General features: G+C 54.9%; 1 protein-coding gene across 3 annotated transcripts; it reads left to right on the forward strand.

The window, feature by feature from the left end:
- Nucleotides 1-1,610: 1,610 nt before the first annotated feature.
- TYSND1 (trypsin like peroxisomal matrix peptidase 1) lies at nucleotides 1,611-9,499 on the forward strand. Of its 3 annotated transcripts, XM_078077632.1 has the most exons (4): nucleotides 1,611-2,929; nucleotides 4,630-4,760; nucleotides 5,970-6,155; nucleotides 8,614-9,499. In XM_078077632.1, the coding sequence occupies exons 1-4, from the start codon at nucleotides 1,746-1,748 to the stop codon at nucleotides 8,829-8,831; spliced, it is 1,719 nt and encodes a 572-aa protein (XP_077933758.1). In that variant the 5' UTR covers nucleotides 1,611-1,745; the 3' UTR covers nucleotides 8,832-9,499. The 3 variants fall into 3 exon arrangements, with proteins under 3 accessions (XP_077933758.1, XP_077933759.1, XP_035978757.1); XM_078077633.1 differs by lacking the exons at nucleotides 5,970-6,155; nucleotides 8,614-9,499 and adding an exon at nucleotides 5,733-5,868; XM_036122864.2 differs by lacking the exons at nucleotides 5,970-6,155; nucleotides 8,614-9,499 and adding an exon at nucleotides 5,554-5,725.
- Nucleotides 9,500-15,365: the final 5,866 nt, after the last annotated feature.

The following is a 15,365-nucleotide window of genomic DNA, read 5'->3' on the forward strand; positions in this document are numbered from 1 at the left end:
CTTCAGTTGAGTGCTGCATTTGGTAAAATAGGGAAAGGAATGAAATGTGTGCTTGTACATGTACCAGGTTTGTAGGAAGCCTTGTTTTTAGAAAACCCAAATGAGATTCTAAAACTAAAGTAATGGGGCAAATAGAATGGGAAGCAAAATGCAACAGGTCCTTTTTGACCAAGCATTAAAAGTGTTAGAGGCATCTTGTGATTGAAACTAATGTCCCTGTTACTAAAATGATGCCATGGGTTCTATGTTTATAAATAATGTCTGTGTCATTTGAGTTAGAGTGGAACATGAGAAGTGCAGACTGAGTCAATGAGCCCAGCACTCAGGGGGTCTCACCTTGGCTGCTGGCTGTGACTGGGGACTCTTTAATGTGCTGTAAGCAGAAAAACCTGACACATAACGAACGGTTCATGCTGGAGGCTTGAGTGTCATTTAAGGGAGTATCACCGGACTCAGAAAGAAACTCTTAATTGCTAGGAAGTTGGGATGATTAGATTTTCCTGTGATCGAGGCATCTTCTGTGTCACAGAACCAAAAGAAGACCGTGCCTGCTATGGAAGACTGCTAATCTCAGTCCCACCTCATACTATGATGGGTCATCATTTAACTTTCTCCAGCAGGTTTGTTGGAGCAGCATTAGTTTTATTCGGAAATTGAGGCAGAAAAGTTATGTAATTTAAGTAGTAATTGAATAATTTTTGTTAATGCTGACATGTACTCCAATAATCTGGGCTGCTGCCTGTTTTTGTATGGCCTGTAGGGGGAAAAACGCTGTCTTGTGACATATAAAATTCAGATTTCAGTGTCCAAAGGGAAGTTTTACTGGAGCACAGCCATCCATTCCTTTAGCTTTTGCCCTGCTACAACTGCACACTTGGGTATTTGAGAGAGTGTATGGCCTGCAAAACCTGAACCACTGAGGCTCTAGCCCTTCACGGAAAAAGTGTTTGGCCCCCAACCTAGATAAATCCTAGGTGTGGTTATAAATGTTATGTGTGGTTATGAAATGTGCACACTGCAAAGTATAGGGTTGTAGAATTGAAAATTTTGACTTCGGGTTACTGTTCATCATAGTCTTAAACGGCAATTTTATTCTGCGCAAACCCAGTTTTCATCAGTTTTGTCTTGGGCTTTGGCATCAAAAGGTCCTAGGTGTAGTCCTGTGAGCTGCATGCCACCTAGTGGATTGCTGTAGGGTTTATTTACAAAATTTCAAATTACTAACTCGGCCAAGGGGCCAAGGATTTCCTTGACCTTATCATGCCAGGGGTCAGAGACCGCTGGTTTAGACTTGGGCAGATACTCAGGTCCTATCACTGCCTGGGCAAGTCTAGCCACGATGGCCCTCATTTCTATTCCTTTTCCTGCAGCCCAACGAACAGAAAAGGGACTCCGCCTTACCCAAGCCCGGTCTCTCGGTAAAACCACACGCCGTCCCTCTCCCTGAGCTTATCCTCCGGGACGGCTTCGGCCCGGAGATCGCACAGGTGGCCCGAGCCAACGAGGGCGGGGAAAGGGACGGGGTCAGCCTAGGCAGCCAATCAGGGCTCGGCCCCAAGCCCAGCCAATGGGGCCGGGCAAGTTGGGGCTTAGCCAATCGGGCCCGACGAGGAAGACCTGAGTCAGTGTTTGCACCTCTCGCTTCCAGCTTTGGGTGGCGCTGCGTGGGACCCGTGGGTCCCGACCGGGGTCCTCGCTCTCTCCCTCGTTCCTCTGTAAACCCCGTCTGCACCGTTCTGGAGGACATGGCGCGGCAGTGGGGGCCCTCCATGAGGGCGGCCGAGAAGGCGGGCTGCGTGGTGAGCGCCTCCCGGGCCGGGCAGGCCGAGGCGGGCTCGTGGAGCTGCAGCGGGGTGATCCTGAGCCGGTGCCCGGACCTGGTGCTGTGCCACGGGGGCATCTTCACCCCCTTCCTGCGGGCCGGGAGCGCGGCGCTGACCGCGGCCGGCGCCGCCTTCCTGCCCGGCGACAGTTGCGGTGACGACCTGCGCCTGCACGTGCAGTGGGGTCCGGCAGCCGCGAGCCCCGCAGGCCGCGCGGAGCGGGGCCGTCCGGGCCTGTGCACGCCCCAGTGCGCCGGCCCGGAGCCCGGCCCGCCGGCCCGATCCGGCGGGCGGCTCCTGCAGCCCCCGCGGCCCGCCGAGCTGCTGCTGCTGCTGAGCTGCCCGGCCTTCCGGGCCCACTTCGCGCGCCTCTTCGGGGGCGAGGCGGCCGAGCAGTGGCGCTTCGCGAGCGCGGCGCCGGACGACGAGGTGTCGGAGGAGGAGGAGGAGGATCAGCTGAGAGCGCTGGGCTGGTTCGCGCTGCTGCGCGTGCGGCCCGACCCGGAGGAGGAGGAGGAGGCGGCGGCGGCGGAGGAGGAGCGCGGGCCGGTCGTGGCCGTGGCGCCTCCCGGGGCCGTGCCCAAGGGCGCGCCGCTGCTGGCCTGCGGCTCCCCGTTCGGGGCCTTCTGCCCGGACATCTTCCTCAACACGCTCAGCCGCGGCGTGCTCAGCAACGCAGCGGGCCCGCTGCTGCTCACCGACGCGCGCTGCCTGCCGGGCACCGAGGGCGGCGGCGTGTTCGCGGCGCGGCCCGCGGGGGCGCTCGTGGCGCTCGTTGCCGCGCCCCTCTGCTGGAAGGCCCGCGAGTGGGTGGGCCTCACGCTGCTCTGCGCCGCCGCCCCTCTCCTGCGCGCCGCCCGAGCCGCTCTCGGCCGCCTGGGCCCGGATACCCACGGCCTGGCCGCCCTCCTGCCGCTGGAGATGGGCGCCCCGTGGGGCCTGCCCCTCCGAGACCCCGGCCCCCCGTGGGCAGCTGCAGCCGTGCTGGTGGAGTGCGGCACCGTCTGGGGCTCCGGAGTGGTCGTGGCGCCCCGCCTCGTGGTGACCTGCCGGCATGTGGCCCCTCGGGAGGCGGCCAGGGTCCTGGTGCGCACCACGCCCCCCAAGTAAGGCCCGCAAGGTTGCCCAACTCTGCCCGCCTCCCGCCCCCTGGCTCTCAGATCTAACCGAGGATAATGGAGGCCTTCTGGCGTCATGCTGATGCTTTGAGGGTGTAGTGCTGATAGAGACCTAAGTCCGTCGTCCCCTCATCCTCGGCATTCAACCCCAGTGTAGGGGATGCTGGGCCTCCTTCCTGGCAGGGGGTGAGTGGGGCTTGGGCAAGATGCCAAGTGACTCGACTGGGGGACTGTGGCGAGTCCCAGCATCCCTGACTGGGCGTCTTTGAGCACCCCCTCCCAGACTGAATTCTTTTTGAACTCTGACTGCTCTGTCTCCTAGCCCTGCACCCACACTCCACTAGGCCCCTTGAATGGAAACTTCGCCGCCCTGTTCTCCCTCCCCTGAGAGCGGTTGTGAGGTCTCAGACGCCCAGAATGCTGCCTTCCTGGGGTCAGGAGAGGGGCCTCTTACTCTTACTTGATTGCTCTCTTAGATCTTAAGCAGAACTTCCCATCCCGATAAAAATGACACATGTGGAATTCCACCTAATTAGAACGTGGGAGTGGGGCTGAGCACACAAATGTACTGGAATGATCTTTGGGTGATCCTGGCAGCCAGGTTGGGACTTTGGTCACTTATGTCTCTGCAGGGAAAGCACTCTTGGCCCCTTTCCTTCCATTTGCCCGGCAGCAGGGACAGCAGCCTTGGCCTCCTGGCTTGGGTTTCTAGTACCCGTTCTGTTTCTGCGGTAGTCCCAGGTGCTAAACTTAGGAGCAGAGCGGTATTGCACCTTGGTGTTAATGCCTGAGGTTCTGTGCCTGGCTCAGCCTAGCCTTGCAGCCCAGGCCTTTCCAAATCCCTCTCCTGAATTTCCAGTGTTAACCCAGCCTGGCTTTGCCATGGGGTGTCCCCCTGGAAGCCAGCAGGACAGCCATGGCTCTATAAGGAAGACTGGTAATGAGGATTTCCCGAAGGTGTGGTGCCCAATCTCCCGGCCCGGAGGACACACACACTTGCTTATAGGGAGTCCACGCGGTCTGCTGGAAGGTGTCCCTGCAGAGTGTAGTGGGGAGCCCCTGTGTGATCCTGGGCAAGCCAGTCTCTGCTGCCTCTCCCTGAGTTGACCTGTAAAGTCTCAGAACAGAGCCTGGCGTACAGTGAGAGCTAGAGAAGTGCTAGCCTTTATGTAACACAGGGACACGGGATCGAAGTCCTACCTCTGCCTCACCAACTGGCAGGATTGTTTGCCCGAAATGAAGCAGTGAAGGAAAACACTGGGAATGTGTGCCCTGGCTTCTGCCACTTACTGTGTGACCTTGAGGAAGTTATTCAACCTCTCTGGCCCTCACATGCACCATTTAAAATGGCGATAACACCAGTGCCTGGTTCTTAAGGCTTCGGTGAGAACTAAAATGGTGTGCATAGAGCATTAACACCTGCCCTGGCCCACGGTACTCCCCAGGTGTCAGGCATTAGGACTATGGGGAGGCGCCGGGGGCTTACACAGAAGTATGAAGCATGCTTGGAAGTACCACAGGCTGGCCGAGTGCGTGCCCAGAGATGCCTGCCTGGCACCTGTCAGGGCTAATGCCAGGCCCGTTAACCCCCAAGTCCGTGGCTTCTACGATCACTCTCATCCCCTTGCTTCCTCCCAGCGCTAGAGGGTCAGAAAGCTAGCCCGTCACTTTGTTTCCCTTGCTCCTAGGAGTGCCACGATCTGGGGACATGTGGTGTTTGCCACCCGGGAGACCTCTCCCTATGACGTCGCGGTAGTGAGCCTGGAGAAGGACCTACACGGTGTCCCCTTGCTGGTGCCAGCTGAGCATTTCCACGAAGGTAAAGGGCAAGGGGCCCTGTGGTCTGGGGGGGACCTCAGGAGGCAAAGTCAGTGCTGAGCACTCTAACCCTCTAGATCAGGGGCCAGCCCTCTAGGCGGGCTCCCTGCCCCACCCCTGCTGGAGTAATGAGTCAGGGTGGCATGAGGCTGGGGTGAAGTCAGCCTGGTTTCAGCGCTTTGGCTGGGCTTGCTCTTGGAGGCTTCCCTGCTTGTGCCCAGCATGCCCCAGGTCCTGGGGAGGGGCGGAGGTTGCAGGTGGGATCCCTGGCGAAGGCGAAGGCATACCTTTTTCCCTGAGGCCCTGCAGTGGTGCAATGTGGAGGGGCTGAGCGTGGGCTGGCAGCGCCTCGTCACACTGCGGGCTGGCCAGAGCGGTGTTACACTTTTGAGGCCCCGGTGGCATGGCAGGCTGCCTTGGGGGTGCCACGGGTCTCACTGTGGGGATGCACACTGCGAGCTCTCTCAGTTGGCATCTCTTCTGCCACTTGCTAGCCCTGTGTCCTTGGACAGGCAACTCCATATTCTCTGCCTCAATTTCCACATCTGGAAAATGGGCGTAAAGCTCCCTACTCCTGGGCATTATGAGGAGTGGGTGAGATGTTGCCTATAAAGCATTTAGCCCTGTGCATTCAGAGCACTTGCTAAAGGAAGTTACTGGCAGGTAGTTGGTCGTCAGCATTACCACCTTTTTTCACCAAGAGACTTCTTAGTCCAAGGAGGAGATGGGTGTTAATGTCACAAACATTTATTTATTTTCATTTTTTTAAAAGATTTTATTTATTTATTTGTCAGGGGGAGCTGCAGGCAGAGGGAGAAGCAGGCTCCCCACGGAGCAAGGAGCCCGATGCAGGGCTCAATCCCAGGACCCCAGGATCATGACCCAAGCCAAAGGCAGACGCTTAACTGACACAAACATTTATTGAGCACGGGGCTGGGTGCCAGGGACCCTGAAAAGTAACTCCCCGGTCCAGCAGGGAAATGAGGGCCGGAGAACAGCCTGATGCCAAGAACAAGTGGTGAGCAGGTGCTGGGAGCTCAGTGGACGTCCTGGCCTCTTCCCGTGGGGACCTGGGGCAGACTTCCTGGAGGCAGGAGCCTGAAGGGCAGAGAAGGTTTGGAACTTCGGAGAGGGCAGGGAGCAGGTTGGGGAGTGAGTCCTGTCAGACAGAGGCGACTCCCCACCTTCACCCTCCTTTCTTCCCGGGCAGGCGAAGCTGTCAGTGTGGTGGGCTTCGGCGTCTTTGGCCAGACTTGCGGGCCCTCGGTGACCTCAGGCATCCTGTCAGCTGTGGTGCGGGTGGATGACGCAGCGGTGATGCTCCAGACCACATGTGCCGTGCATGGCGGCTCCAGCGGCGGACCCCTCTTCTCCCCCTGCACAGGAAACCTCCTGGGTAAGCAGCTCCGTGGCCCTCTCCCAGCATTCCCCTTGCCAGAGCCTCGGTCCCATCTAGTGAGTGCTGGGCGTCCCGCCCCAGGAGCCACCCTGGGCCTGGGAAGATGGTGGGCCTGATGCCCAAGAGGTAGTGAGCCAAGGTTTTCGGGTACTTGTGCTCTTAGAGTGGAGAGAGACAGATGCTGAGCAGGGAGGGGAGAGATCTGCATCCCCGTTCCTTCTCTGCCAGCACACCACCTCAGGTAAGTCACCTAATCTCATTGGATCTGTGAAACTCAGCAGTTGGATTAGTCCAAGAGTCACAGGCCAAGTGAATGAATGAGAGAGTGAAGACAGTAGGGAGTAGAGGGTCAGGGATGACCCGGGGTGAGCAGCCCTCCGCTCCAGCACGCTGCTGCCTCCTGACACAGGACTGTGGGCCTAACACTGCCCAATTCCTCAGCTGTTCACTAGCAACTGTGACCCTTTTTTTTTTTTTTTAAATATGTGGTTGTTAAATCTTTCCATTTTAAGGTTTTGGTAACTAATTCTGGTTAAAAAAAATAAAACAAAACAGTCTGTCCATTAAAAAAAAATAAGCCAACCGCAAGTGCACGTGGATACCTCCAGCTGCACTCCCCGCCACGGCTCACACGATGCGTCCCCTTCCCTTACTTCTGACATGGTGAGAAAGCTTGCCTTGCTCTTGCTGGCAGGAGTGGAATTCCCTTATTTCTTCAGCTGTGGGACACAAATAAAGTACTTGCAGAATCCCTACCTCACACCCTTGCGAGGCTCAGATTTACCAAGTAGAGTATAGCGTTTAAGTGTGTATGGTTCTCTTTGTCTGGAGCCTTCACATGTCCCAGCAAAACCCTGTGTTCCCAAGTTTCTTAGGGCAACTGCTTTCTTCTCCTAACCCCTGGAGTGCAGTTAGTGATTCATTGGTAATATGCTTAGAGCCAGTATGTGCATATACAGAGAAGTGGGTGTAGAGATAAGTATAGATGTGTGTGTGTATAAAATCTACCTCTGTGCGCGGAGAGAGGCCGGAAGCAGTGGCACCCCACTTGCAGTGAGCACACCGAGAGCCCGGATCATGGTTTCTTTAATAAGAGGCATGAGGAAGTGACTCATTCCGGGGCTTGGGCAGGGAACATTCGGGATGAACCCCGAGCACCTTGTGGTGCCAGAGGGGAAGGAAATGCCAGCAACAAAATGGAAGGCGCAGCAAATGAGCAGAGAAAGCAGAGGCGACTTGGAGGAGCTCCTAGGAGGACGAGCTGAGCTGCAGAGCCAGTGGCTGTAGTACCCGTGATAACGCAGGGAACGGCCGAGTCCACACTGACGTAAGTAACCAAGGACGCTCTCAAACGGAGACAAGTGGTGGCTGCTCCTTACGGGAGAATTCCAGTTTCTAAGTGCAGAAGACATGAGGGAAGTGGAAAACCACAGAAGGAATTGCTGCGGACGGGAGCCACCGATGAATGGAAAGTAGAAATGAGATCTTTGCGCCATCCTAAAAGAGTTCGTACTTACAAGAGGGAAAGTAGTAAGCCCACAACAGAGCAGCCTGGCAGATAGCACGGTGGCCAAGTGGTCAAGGTTTGCTAGCATCACAAACGCTTACAGACGTCATCCACCTCCTGATAGGCCGCCCGGAGAAGGGCACGGGATGCCATTCCCAAGCATGCCGAACCTCACGCTTACCATGAGAAAACATCGGGTGACCCCGGTCTGAGGGACATTCTAGAGAACAGCGGACCTGTGTTGTTCCAAGTGTCAAGGCCATGAACGACAGGGCAAGACTGGAACCGGTGCAGCCTGGAGAACCCTCGGGAGACACGACGTGGCCCTGGATGGGATCCGGGAACAGAGAAAGCATCGTGGAATCACTGGCCGCATCTGAATGCGTCCTGTATTTCAGTCACTAGTGTTGCTCCAATGTTACTATCCTGGTTTTGATCACTGTTTTACGGTGACATGAGGAGAAGCTGGACGAAGGGCAGGCAGGGACCTCTACTATTTTGGCAAGGCTCCTGTAAGTCTGAAACTGCCTAAAAAAGCACATCCCCGTGTGCACACGTGTACGCACAGACGCCCACACGCAGCGGGATTCGTTTATTCGTTCAGGCAGCAAGGACCTGGTGAGCGCTGGCCTGGGCCACGCGCCGTGCTGCGGGTCCTGGGAGCCTGGGTGGGCAGAGCCCACGGAGCCGACACTGGTTGGAGAGGACAGTAGCAAAGCCAGTGAGACACTGTGTATTAGGTAGTGATGGCGTGAAGGGGAAAGTAGATGCGGGAAGGGGCACGGGGCTGCAGGGGGGCCAGAGGCCTGGAGGGAAGCTGGGCGTCTGACACTAGGAGGGGGCTTCAAGCCCCCAGCGCTCCTAGGGCCTCCGGGCCGGAGATGGGCCTCAGCCCCCGCCCGTCTGTCCCCTGGCTCATACCCCCTTTCTTCTTTGACTCCTCAACAGGCATCGTGGCCAGCAACACCCGGGACAATGACACAGGGGCCACCTACCCTCACCTGAACTTCAGCGTCCCCATCACGGTGCTGCAGCCGGCCCTGCAGTGGTACAGGCGGACGGGGGGCCTGGGCGGCCTCCGGGAGCTGGACAGCGCCGCGGAGCCCGTGAGGGTGGTGTGGCGGCTGCGGCAGCCCCTGACGGGGGCCCCGCGGAGCAAGCTCTGAGGCTGCGTCGGTCCTCTGGCGAGAAGAGCCACATATCTGGCCGCAGCAAGCGCCGAGGGTAGCGGCCTCAGGATCCTGACACAGCCCGGCTGGGCCGCCGCCCCTTCCCCCCACCTTGTTCGGCTCCGCAGTCGGGACCGGACTTCCCCTCGGCCCCACGGGTCTCCAGCCTGGCAGCCTGCCCCGGGGTGCTCTTTGGAGCCCTCACGTCTGTCTGCCCGCCGGCACTACACTCAGCTGTATTATTTCTCCTTCGGGGGAGCCCCGTGTCAGTGCACAACAGCCCCGGTCCTGACAGCCGGGCGCAGGCTGGAAGGCAGTCCCAGCCCTGGCTTTGCATCTGCCCCCTGTCTCTGGCCACTGGCCACTGGCCACGGAGTGGCTGCTCCATGGGGCAGGAGCTTCCTCAGAAACCCTCAGCAGAGAGGCCTGCTCTGAAGACCAAAGACAAGAGGAAGAGGACGTCTTTCTGGTTCTGTTACATCTCTAGGTGGAGTCCCTGAAGGTTAGGATTCGTGGGTCTTCCTAAGTCGGGTGTCGCTGACCTCCAGGAGCACTCTGACACAGTGCCTTTACTTTCCAGCCCATAAAATGGGCCTCAGGGATCTCACGGGGTAGAATGTGTCTCGTTGGGGGTTGGGAATAAAGAGAATGTCTAGGAGAAACTACTTCTGTATATCAGGTTCTTTTTCCTTCTTCTTCTCTGTTTCAAAAGTTGAATTGGGAATAGGAAACCACCAGGCACAGAAATACACCTTTTCTGTCCTGCTTTCTTGGTGGGGGTGTGAGCCCGTGGGATACTCTCGTGCCAGACTGGGCCTGGCCTCGGGTCATGGTGCCGGGCAGCACTGCGTGGGGCTCGCAGCCCCCGGAAGGTGGTGGTCTTGGCCTGGCGGTAAGTGCTTCCAGAGCATCCAGCTGTGTCCAGGCCTGTACCAGGCCCTGGGCGTGGGTTGGGGAGTTCAAAGTTATGAATGAGACCACGGCAGTCCCAAGGAGCTAAGACCAGCCCTGCAAGTCAAGAACATGCACTGCGTACCCACGTCCACCCTTGAAAAATGACTGCGAGGTCATTGACAGGTTGAATGTCATGGCGGGGTGCAACTGGGGGACTAATTCTAAGCTGAGAGAATCACTGGGAGTACTTTATTTCCGACATCTATCTGTTGAGTGCCAACTCGGCGACCAAAAACTCCTGTGACGATTGTTCTCCCCTTTACAGCCTTGGAATGGTCCAGAGGGCAAAGCTAGCTCTAGAGAAACCCCATAGTAAAGTAATGGCGAGCAGCAGGGGGTCAGGGCTGAGGCAGGTGGCTGGGAGTGGGAGGGGAACATTTCTTCCAGGGGGTACCAAGGAGCTTGGCATTCTGGGGAGTCTGGTGTGTCAGCCCATGAGTGCGACAGGCAGGGCAGCTCTGTCCACTCAGAGGGAAGGCTGTGTCCTAAGGCCTTAGGGAGGGGGGATCAGGCAAGGCCTCCTCAAGGTGTCTTAGGAGCTGAACCCTGAGAGGAGAGTAGGTATGTACCGAATGGCCTGGAAACAGGCAGGGTGTTCCAGGTGGAGAGCAGTAGGAACCGGGAAGAGGAAGTGTGAGCCCATGTGTGTTCTGGCAGTGCTAAGTGGAGGGGAATTGGAAAGGAGCAGGACGGCGGGCTGAGGGACCGGCCCCACGGGGCCAGGCCGGGGAGAAGACAGCTGAAGCAGGACGGGTGGGCATGGAGAAGACCAGGTGATGGCACAGGAGGCGGGGCAACGCTGAGAGAAAGGGCAGATGCACCTGCGTTTCTGATGAGGACAATATGGCTAACGAGTTTTGGGGCAAGATGTTTCCTTGGGGTGTGTGTGAGACCTCAAGTGGAGAAGTACAGCGGGCTGTTGAGTAAGTGGATGAGTCAGGATAAAGCAGGAAATGATCCCCCCCTCCCCCAGCTCAGCGGCTTCGGACAATGGAAGTTTACGTCAAGTCCAAAGTAGCAGACCGACCGACCAGGAAGGGAAGCGGGGCTCTTGTGCAGGAGTGGGCGAGGGACCGAGGCTCCTTCCCTCTGGTGGTTCCGTCACTGGATCTGGGACCGCAGAGTCCTCTGCCACGTCTTTTGCAACTGGCGGGTGGGTGGGGGAAGAGACAGAGGAGATAGTCCTGCTTCTTTTTTTTTTATTTTTTATTTTTTAAGGATTTTATTTATTTATTTGAGAGAGCATGAGCAGGGGGAGAGGCAGAGGGAGAGGGAGAAGCCTACTCTCCGCTGAAGAGGGAACCCAACTCGGGGCTCGATCCCAGGACCCTGAGATCATGATCTGAGCCAAAGGCAGACGCTTAACCGACTGAGCCACCTAGGCGCCCCCATTCCTGCTTTTCAAAAAATAATTTTATTTTGAAACAATTTCAACATGCAGAAAAGTTGCAAGAATCCCCAGACACCCTTACCCCAGACACCCCATTCCACTTTTTTTTTTTTTTTTAAGATTTTATTTATTTGCGAGAGAGAGAATGAGAGACAGAGAGCATGAGAGGGAGGAGGGTCAGAGGGAGAAGCAGACTCCCTGCTGAGCAGGGAGCCTGATGTGGGACTGGATCCCGGGACTCCAGGATCATGACCTGAGCTGAAGGCAGTCGCTTAACCAACTGAGCCACCCAGGCGCCCCACCTCATTCCACTTTTGACAAATGCCCCTGTGACGTTCTTTGTAACAGAAAAGTCTGATTTGGGATCCTGAGTTACACTCACTCACCATGGCTTTGATCCCCCTTTGCTTGGAGCAGTTCCTCAGTCTTTCCTGGAGCCTGATGTCCTTGACCTTCCTAAAGGTAGCAGAGAATGTGCCTTAGCCTGAGTTTGTCCAAGCTTCCTCCTGATTAGATTCAGAATATGCATCTTCGGCTGGGATATCACATTAATGATGTCGTCTTTTTATTGTGACCTACTGGGTGGCACATGATGTTTATTTGTCCTATTACAGATGATAATGTTGATCATTTGAGTAAGATGGTGCTAGGTTTCTCCACTGTAAAGGTGGGTTTTTTCCCCCCGCTTTGTAATTAGTAACTATTTTGTGTAGAATCACTTTGAGACAATATAAATACACTGTTCTTTATCCCACTTTCACCCACGATGTTTATCACCCATTATGTCTCTTGGCTGGATAACTTTAATCATTGTGAAACGGTCATTCTTTATTTTCATTATTCCTCCTACAGTTATTAGCTGGCATTCTGTTGTAAGAGCTTTCTGAAACTTCCATTGGTTTAATTGTATCTGTTTGGACTCATGGATTCATATTTTCTTCAGTGGATTATAATCTATTATTGTCATTATTTATTTTGATGCTGAAATTGTCTATTGCTTTTGTCTATTTACTTTGAGGCTGAAATTGTCTGTTGGCTGGTGGGAACTCCTTCAGATTAGCTTCTCTGTTCCTTCTTTTGGCATCTCCCCATCGTGCTTTGAGCACCTCCTTCAAAACAAAAATGTTCTGGGCTTGCCTTATACTTTTCCGGGAACCAGACATTTCTCCAGGGTTCTGATTACCGGAAAATGGTGTTCTGAAGCCAAGATCTAGGTACAAGGTGTGCTTATTGTTCTGAGGTGTAGCTGCTCCTGGGCCCTCTCAGTAGACCCTACATCTATATTTGTTTCTGTCTCTGTATGCGGTAAGCCTTGAGTCACCACCAAGAGTACGGATTTGTATTAACTGCCACGAGGTTCATTCTCACTTTCCCGTCTTCCTATTTGTTTTCCCTCCTGTCGGTGAGAAACACATGCCCTTATCCTCAGTTTATTTACTTGTTTGCTCCATCCCCTGCATGTGGCCAATCTTCTGACCCCCTTGGGTTGCCTCTGCCATCATGCTCTGCTGCTCTTCTCACGCGGGCCACCATTACCACTCCCCACAAGCCTACCCAGTGATTTTTTTTTTTTTTACTTCTTTGGTGATGTAGGAAAGACGTTAGGGTTCAAAGCCGATGGCCAAGAAAGAATTCTTGAGACGTCTTTGGTACAAAAAGGTGGTCTTATTACAGCACGAGGACAGGACCTGTGGGCAGAAATAGCTGTACCGGGGTCATGAGGAGCGGCCCATTATATACTTTCAAGTTGGGAGGGGTTAGGGATAGTGTGAGTCTCTAAGGAATTTGGAAGCAAGGTTTCCAGGACCTTGAGAGGGCTAGCTATTGTTGGGAAAAGGTCTTTTATTACTGTCTAATAAAACCTGAGTCATGAGGCCCTTCAGATGTATATCGGTGGGCCATTTACCTGCCGGGGGGGTGGGGGGGGGTGATTGCCAACACATATCTGGGGGGTTTAGAGACAAAGGAAATTTCTAAAGGAATTTTTATATGTTAAAGTAGACTTACAGGATCTGGGGCGGGGGGGTTGGGATAGGATTGCCTTTTGCCCTTAGCAAAGTATTAACATCGAGGCAGTTGAGTTCCTAGAGGAAGGTCACTCTGCCTATTTCAAGGACTTGTCAATGGGCTGTAGGTAGTAAGGAAATTTAATAATTTTTCTTCTGCCTTTGTTTCCCATATCAATTAGGAAGAGGGAAGGAAGCCACCCTTGCTTCTTAACTGCATCAGACCAGAAGTGATGCATATCACTCCTGTTCATGGTCCTTCAGCCTTCCGCAAGAACTTGGCCCCAGCCAGAAGCAAAGGGCAGGGTGGGAAATGTCCCTGGCTGGGCAGATGCTTCCCAGTAGGACCCCCACACCATAGAATGACCTCTGTGGAGAGCTGGCGGACCCTGCCAAGCTGGATCTTAGGAACAAAGACTCACTTCTGTTACCTAAATAAAAATAGGTTTAGTGCTCAGAACCTTGTGGACAGGTGCCAGAGACCTCCTTGACCTGGGGAGGCTCTAGGGGCCACTAGGGATGCCTGAGGACTCGGCATCCTCTCTGCTTTATTCCCCCTCTTCTGGCCTCCTCTGCACACAGGGTCTTTCCTTCCTTGTAAGCACAGTTTGCATCTGGCAAACCACATTCTGGCCCTTCTGTCCATGCCCTTTGATCTCTAGCTCTCCTTATCACATGCCCCGTTTTCAAATTCCCTCAAGAAATGCCCCAGAGACCAGATGTCTGATTGGGCCCATCATCTTCTCGTGCCTTGCTATGGCTGGGGCCGCACCTGCAGAGGTGGGTTCCTGGGCTGGCAGGAGCCCCGCACAGCTGTTTGCTTTGTCCATGAGGCTGTGGGTGCTGCCAGCTGAAGCTGCGGGTGCGGGTGCAGTGAAGGGCCTGGGGCTGCCAGTGTTGACAGGACAGAGGCAGAGCAGGAGCCTGCCAGGGGGCTGAGAAGAGACAAGCAGAGGCACAGGGAGAAAACCAGGGAGGCTGGGACCCAGCTTACCAGAGTCCCTCTTCCTCCTGGGTATGCGCTAGACTGCATTTCCCGGCCCCTCTCTCAGTGGCTGTGTCCGGGAGTTCCAGCTCCCCGAGTGAGAGCAGAAGGGAGGGGTAGCCCTTCCAGGCCTGGCTATAACAACCTCTGCACTCTCACCCCCTCCCCTTTATGGGAATGGAGGCAACCTCTGAAAGAGACATTGGAAGCCACTTGTTAAAGATGGCCTCTGGCTGGCTAGTTCCAGGATGACTGTGTGCAGGGGGCAGCTTCATGAACCAGTCCATTGGCCTGGTACTGATACCCAGCAAGAAATGCCCTTCTGTTGTATTTGAGCCATTCGATTCGAGGGTCTACTTGGCCCAGCAGTAGAATCTACCCTCGTGAATATAGTCTTTCCCTAGATGGAAGCACTATAAGCAAACCACATTTGGGGGCAGAGAAGAGGAAACAGGGAGATTCCCCCTGTCCTTTGAGGCTTATGCATGTAGCTGGAAGTACAGGAGGAAAAGGAAAGTGCTTACCAGGCTCGCCAGAGTTAAGGGTTGCCTCTTCCTCGAGTGGGGGTACTGCCTCAGTTTCTCCTGGCCCCTGAGTTGACCCCAGTACCTTGGAGCTCCCCCCAGCCCTGGGACCTGGCTGTAAAGCCACCTGTGGTCTGTCAGGAAACGTGGGCTCATCGTGGCTGAGAGCCCGCAATGCTTCCTTCTCTTAGGTTCTGTGATGTTAAACAATCTGCCCACCATTCCTACTAATCACTAAAGTTCCATACGCCTGCCAGGGTTTCGGCATCCAAACCATACCTTCCTACCAGTTCTGGCCCTTGCAAATTCAAAGACAAAATTTAGGCAGGGAGCTCTGATTTTCAGTCCCACGGCTCTGGGCCCTGTTGGGTGGGAAGAGAGGAGTGGTGTGGGGTGAATGGCCTGGGGAATTGAGTATGGGGTATCTTTTTGGAATGACAAAATGTCCTGGAGCTAGATAGTGGTGATGGTTGCACAGTGTAACACAACTGAACTGTACACTTTAAAAGAGGGAATTTTATGGTTTGTGAATTATACCTTAATTGTTAAAAAAATCATTCATTTACACAAACATTAGTAAACTCCTAGGGAGCCAGGTGCTGGGGTTGATGCCAGATGCTGGGGATCCACAGTCCAGCAAAGCACCTCTGCCCCCAGAGCGGGTCAAATATG

Source organism: Halichoerus grypus, chromosome 7 (genome assembly GCF_964656455.1).
Source record: "Halichoerus grypus chromosome 7, mHalGry1.hap1.1, whole genome shotgun sequence".
In the NCBI taxonomy this organism is placed as follows: Eukaryota; Metazoa; Chordata; class Mammalia; order Carnivora; family Phocidae; genus Halichoerus; species Halichoerus grypus.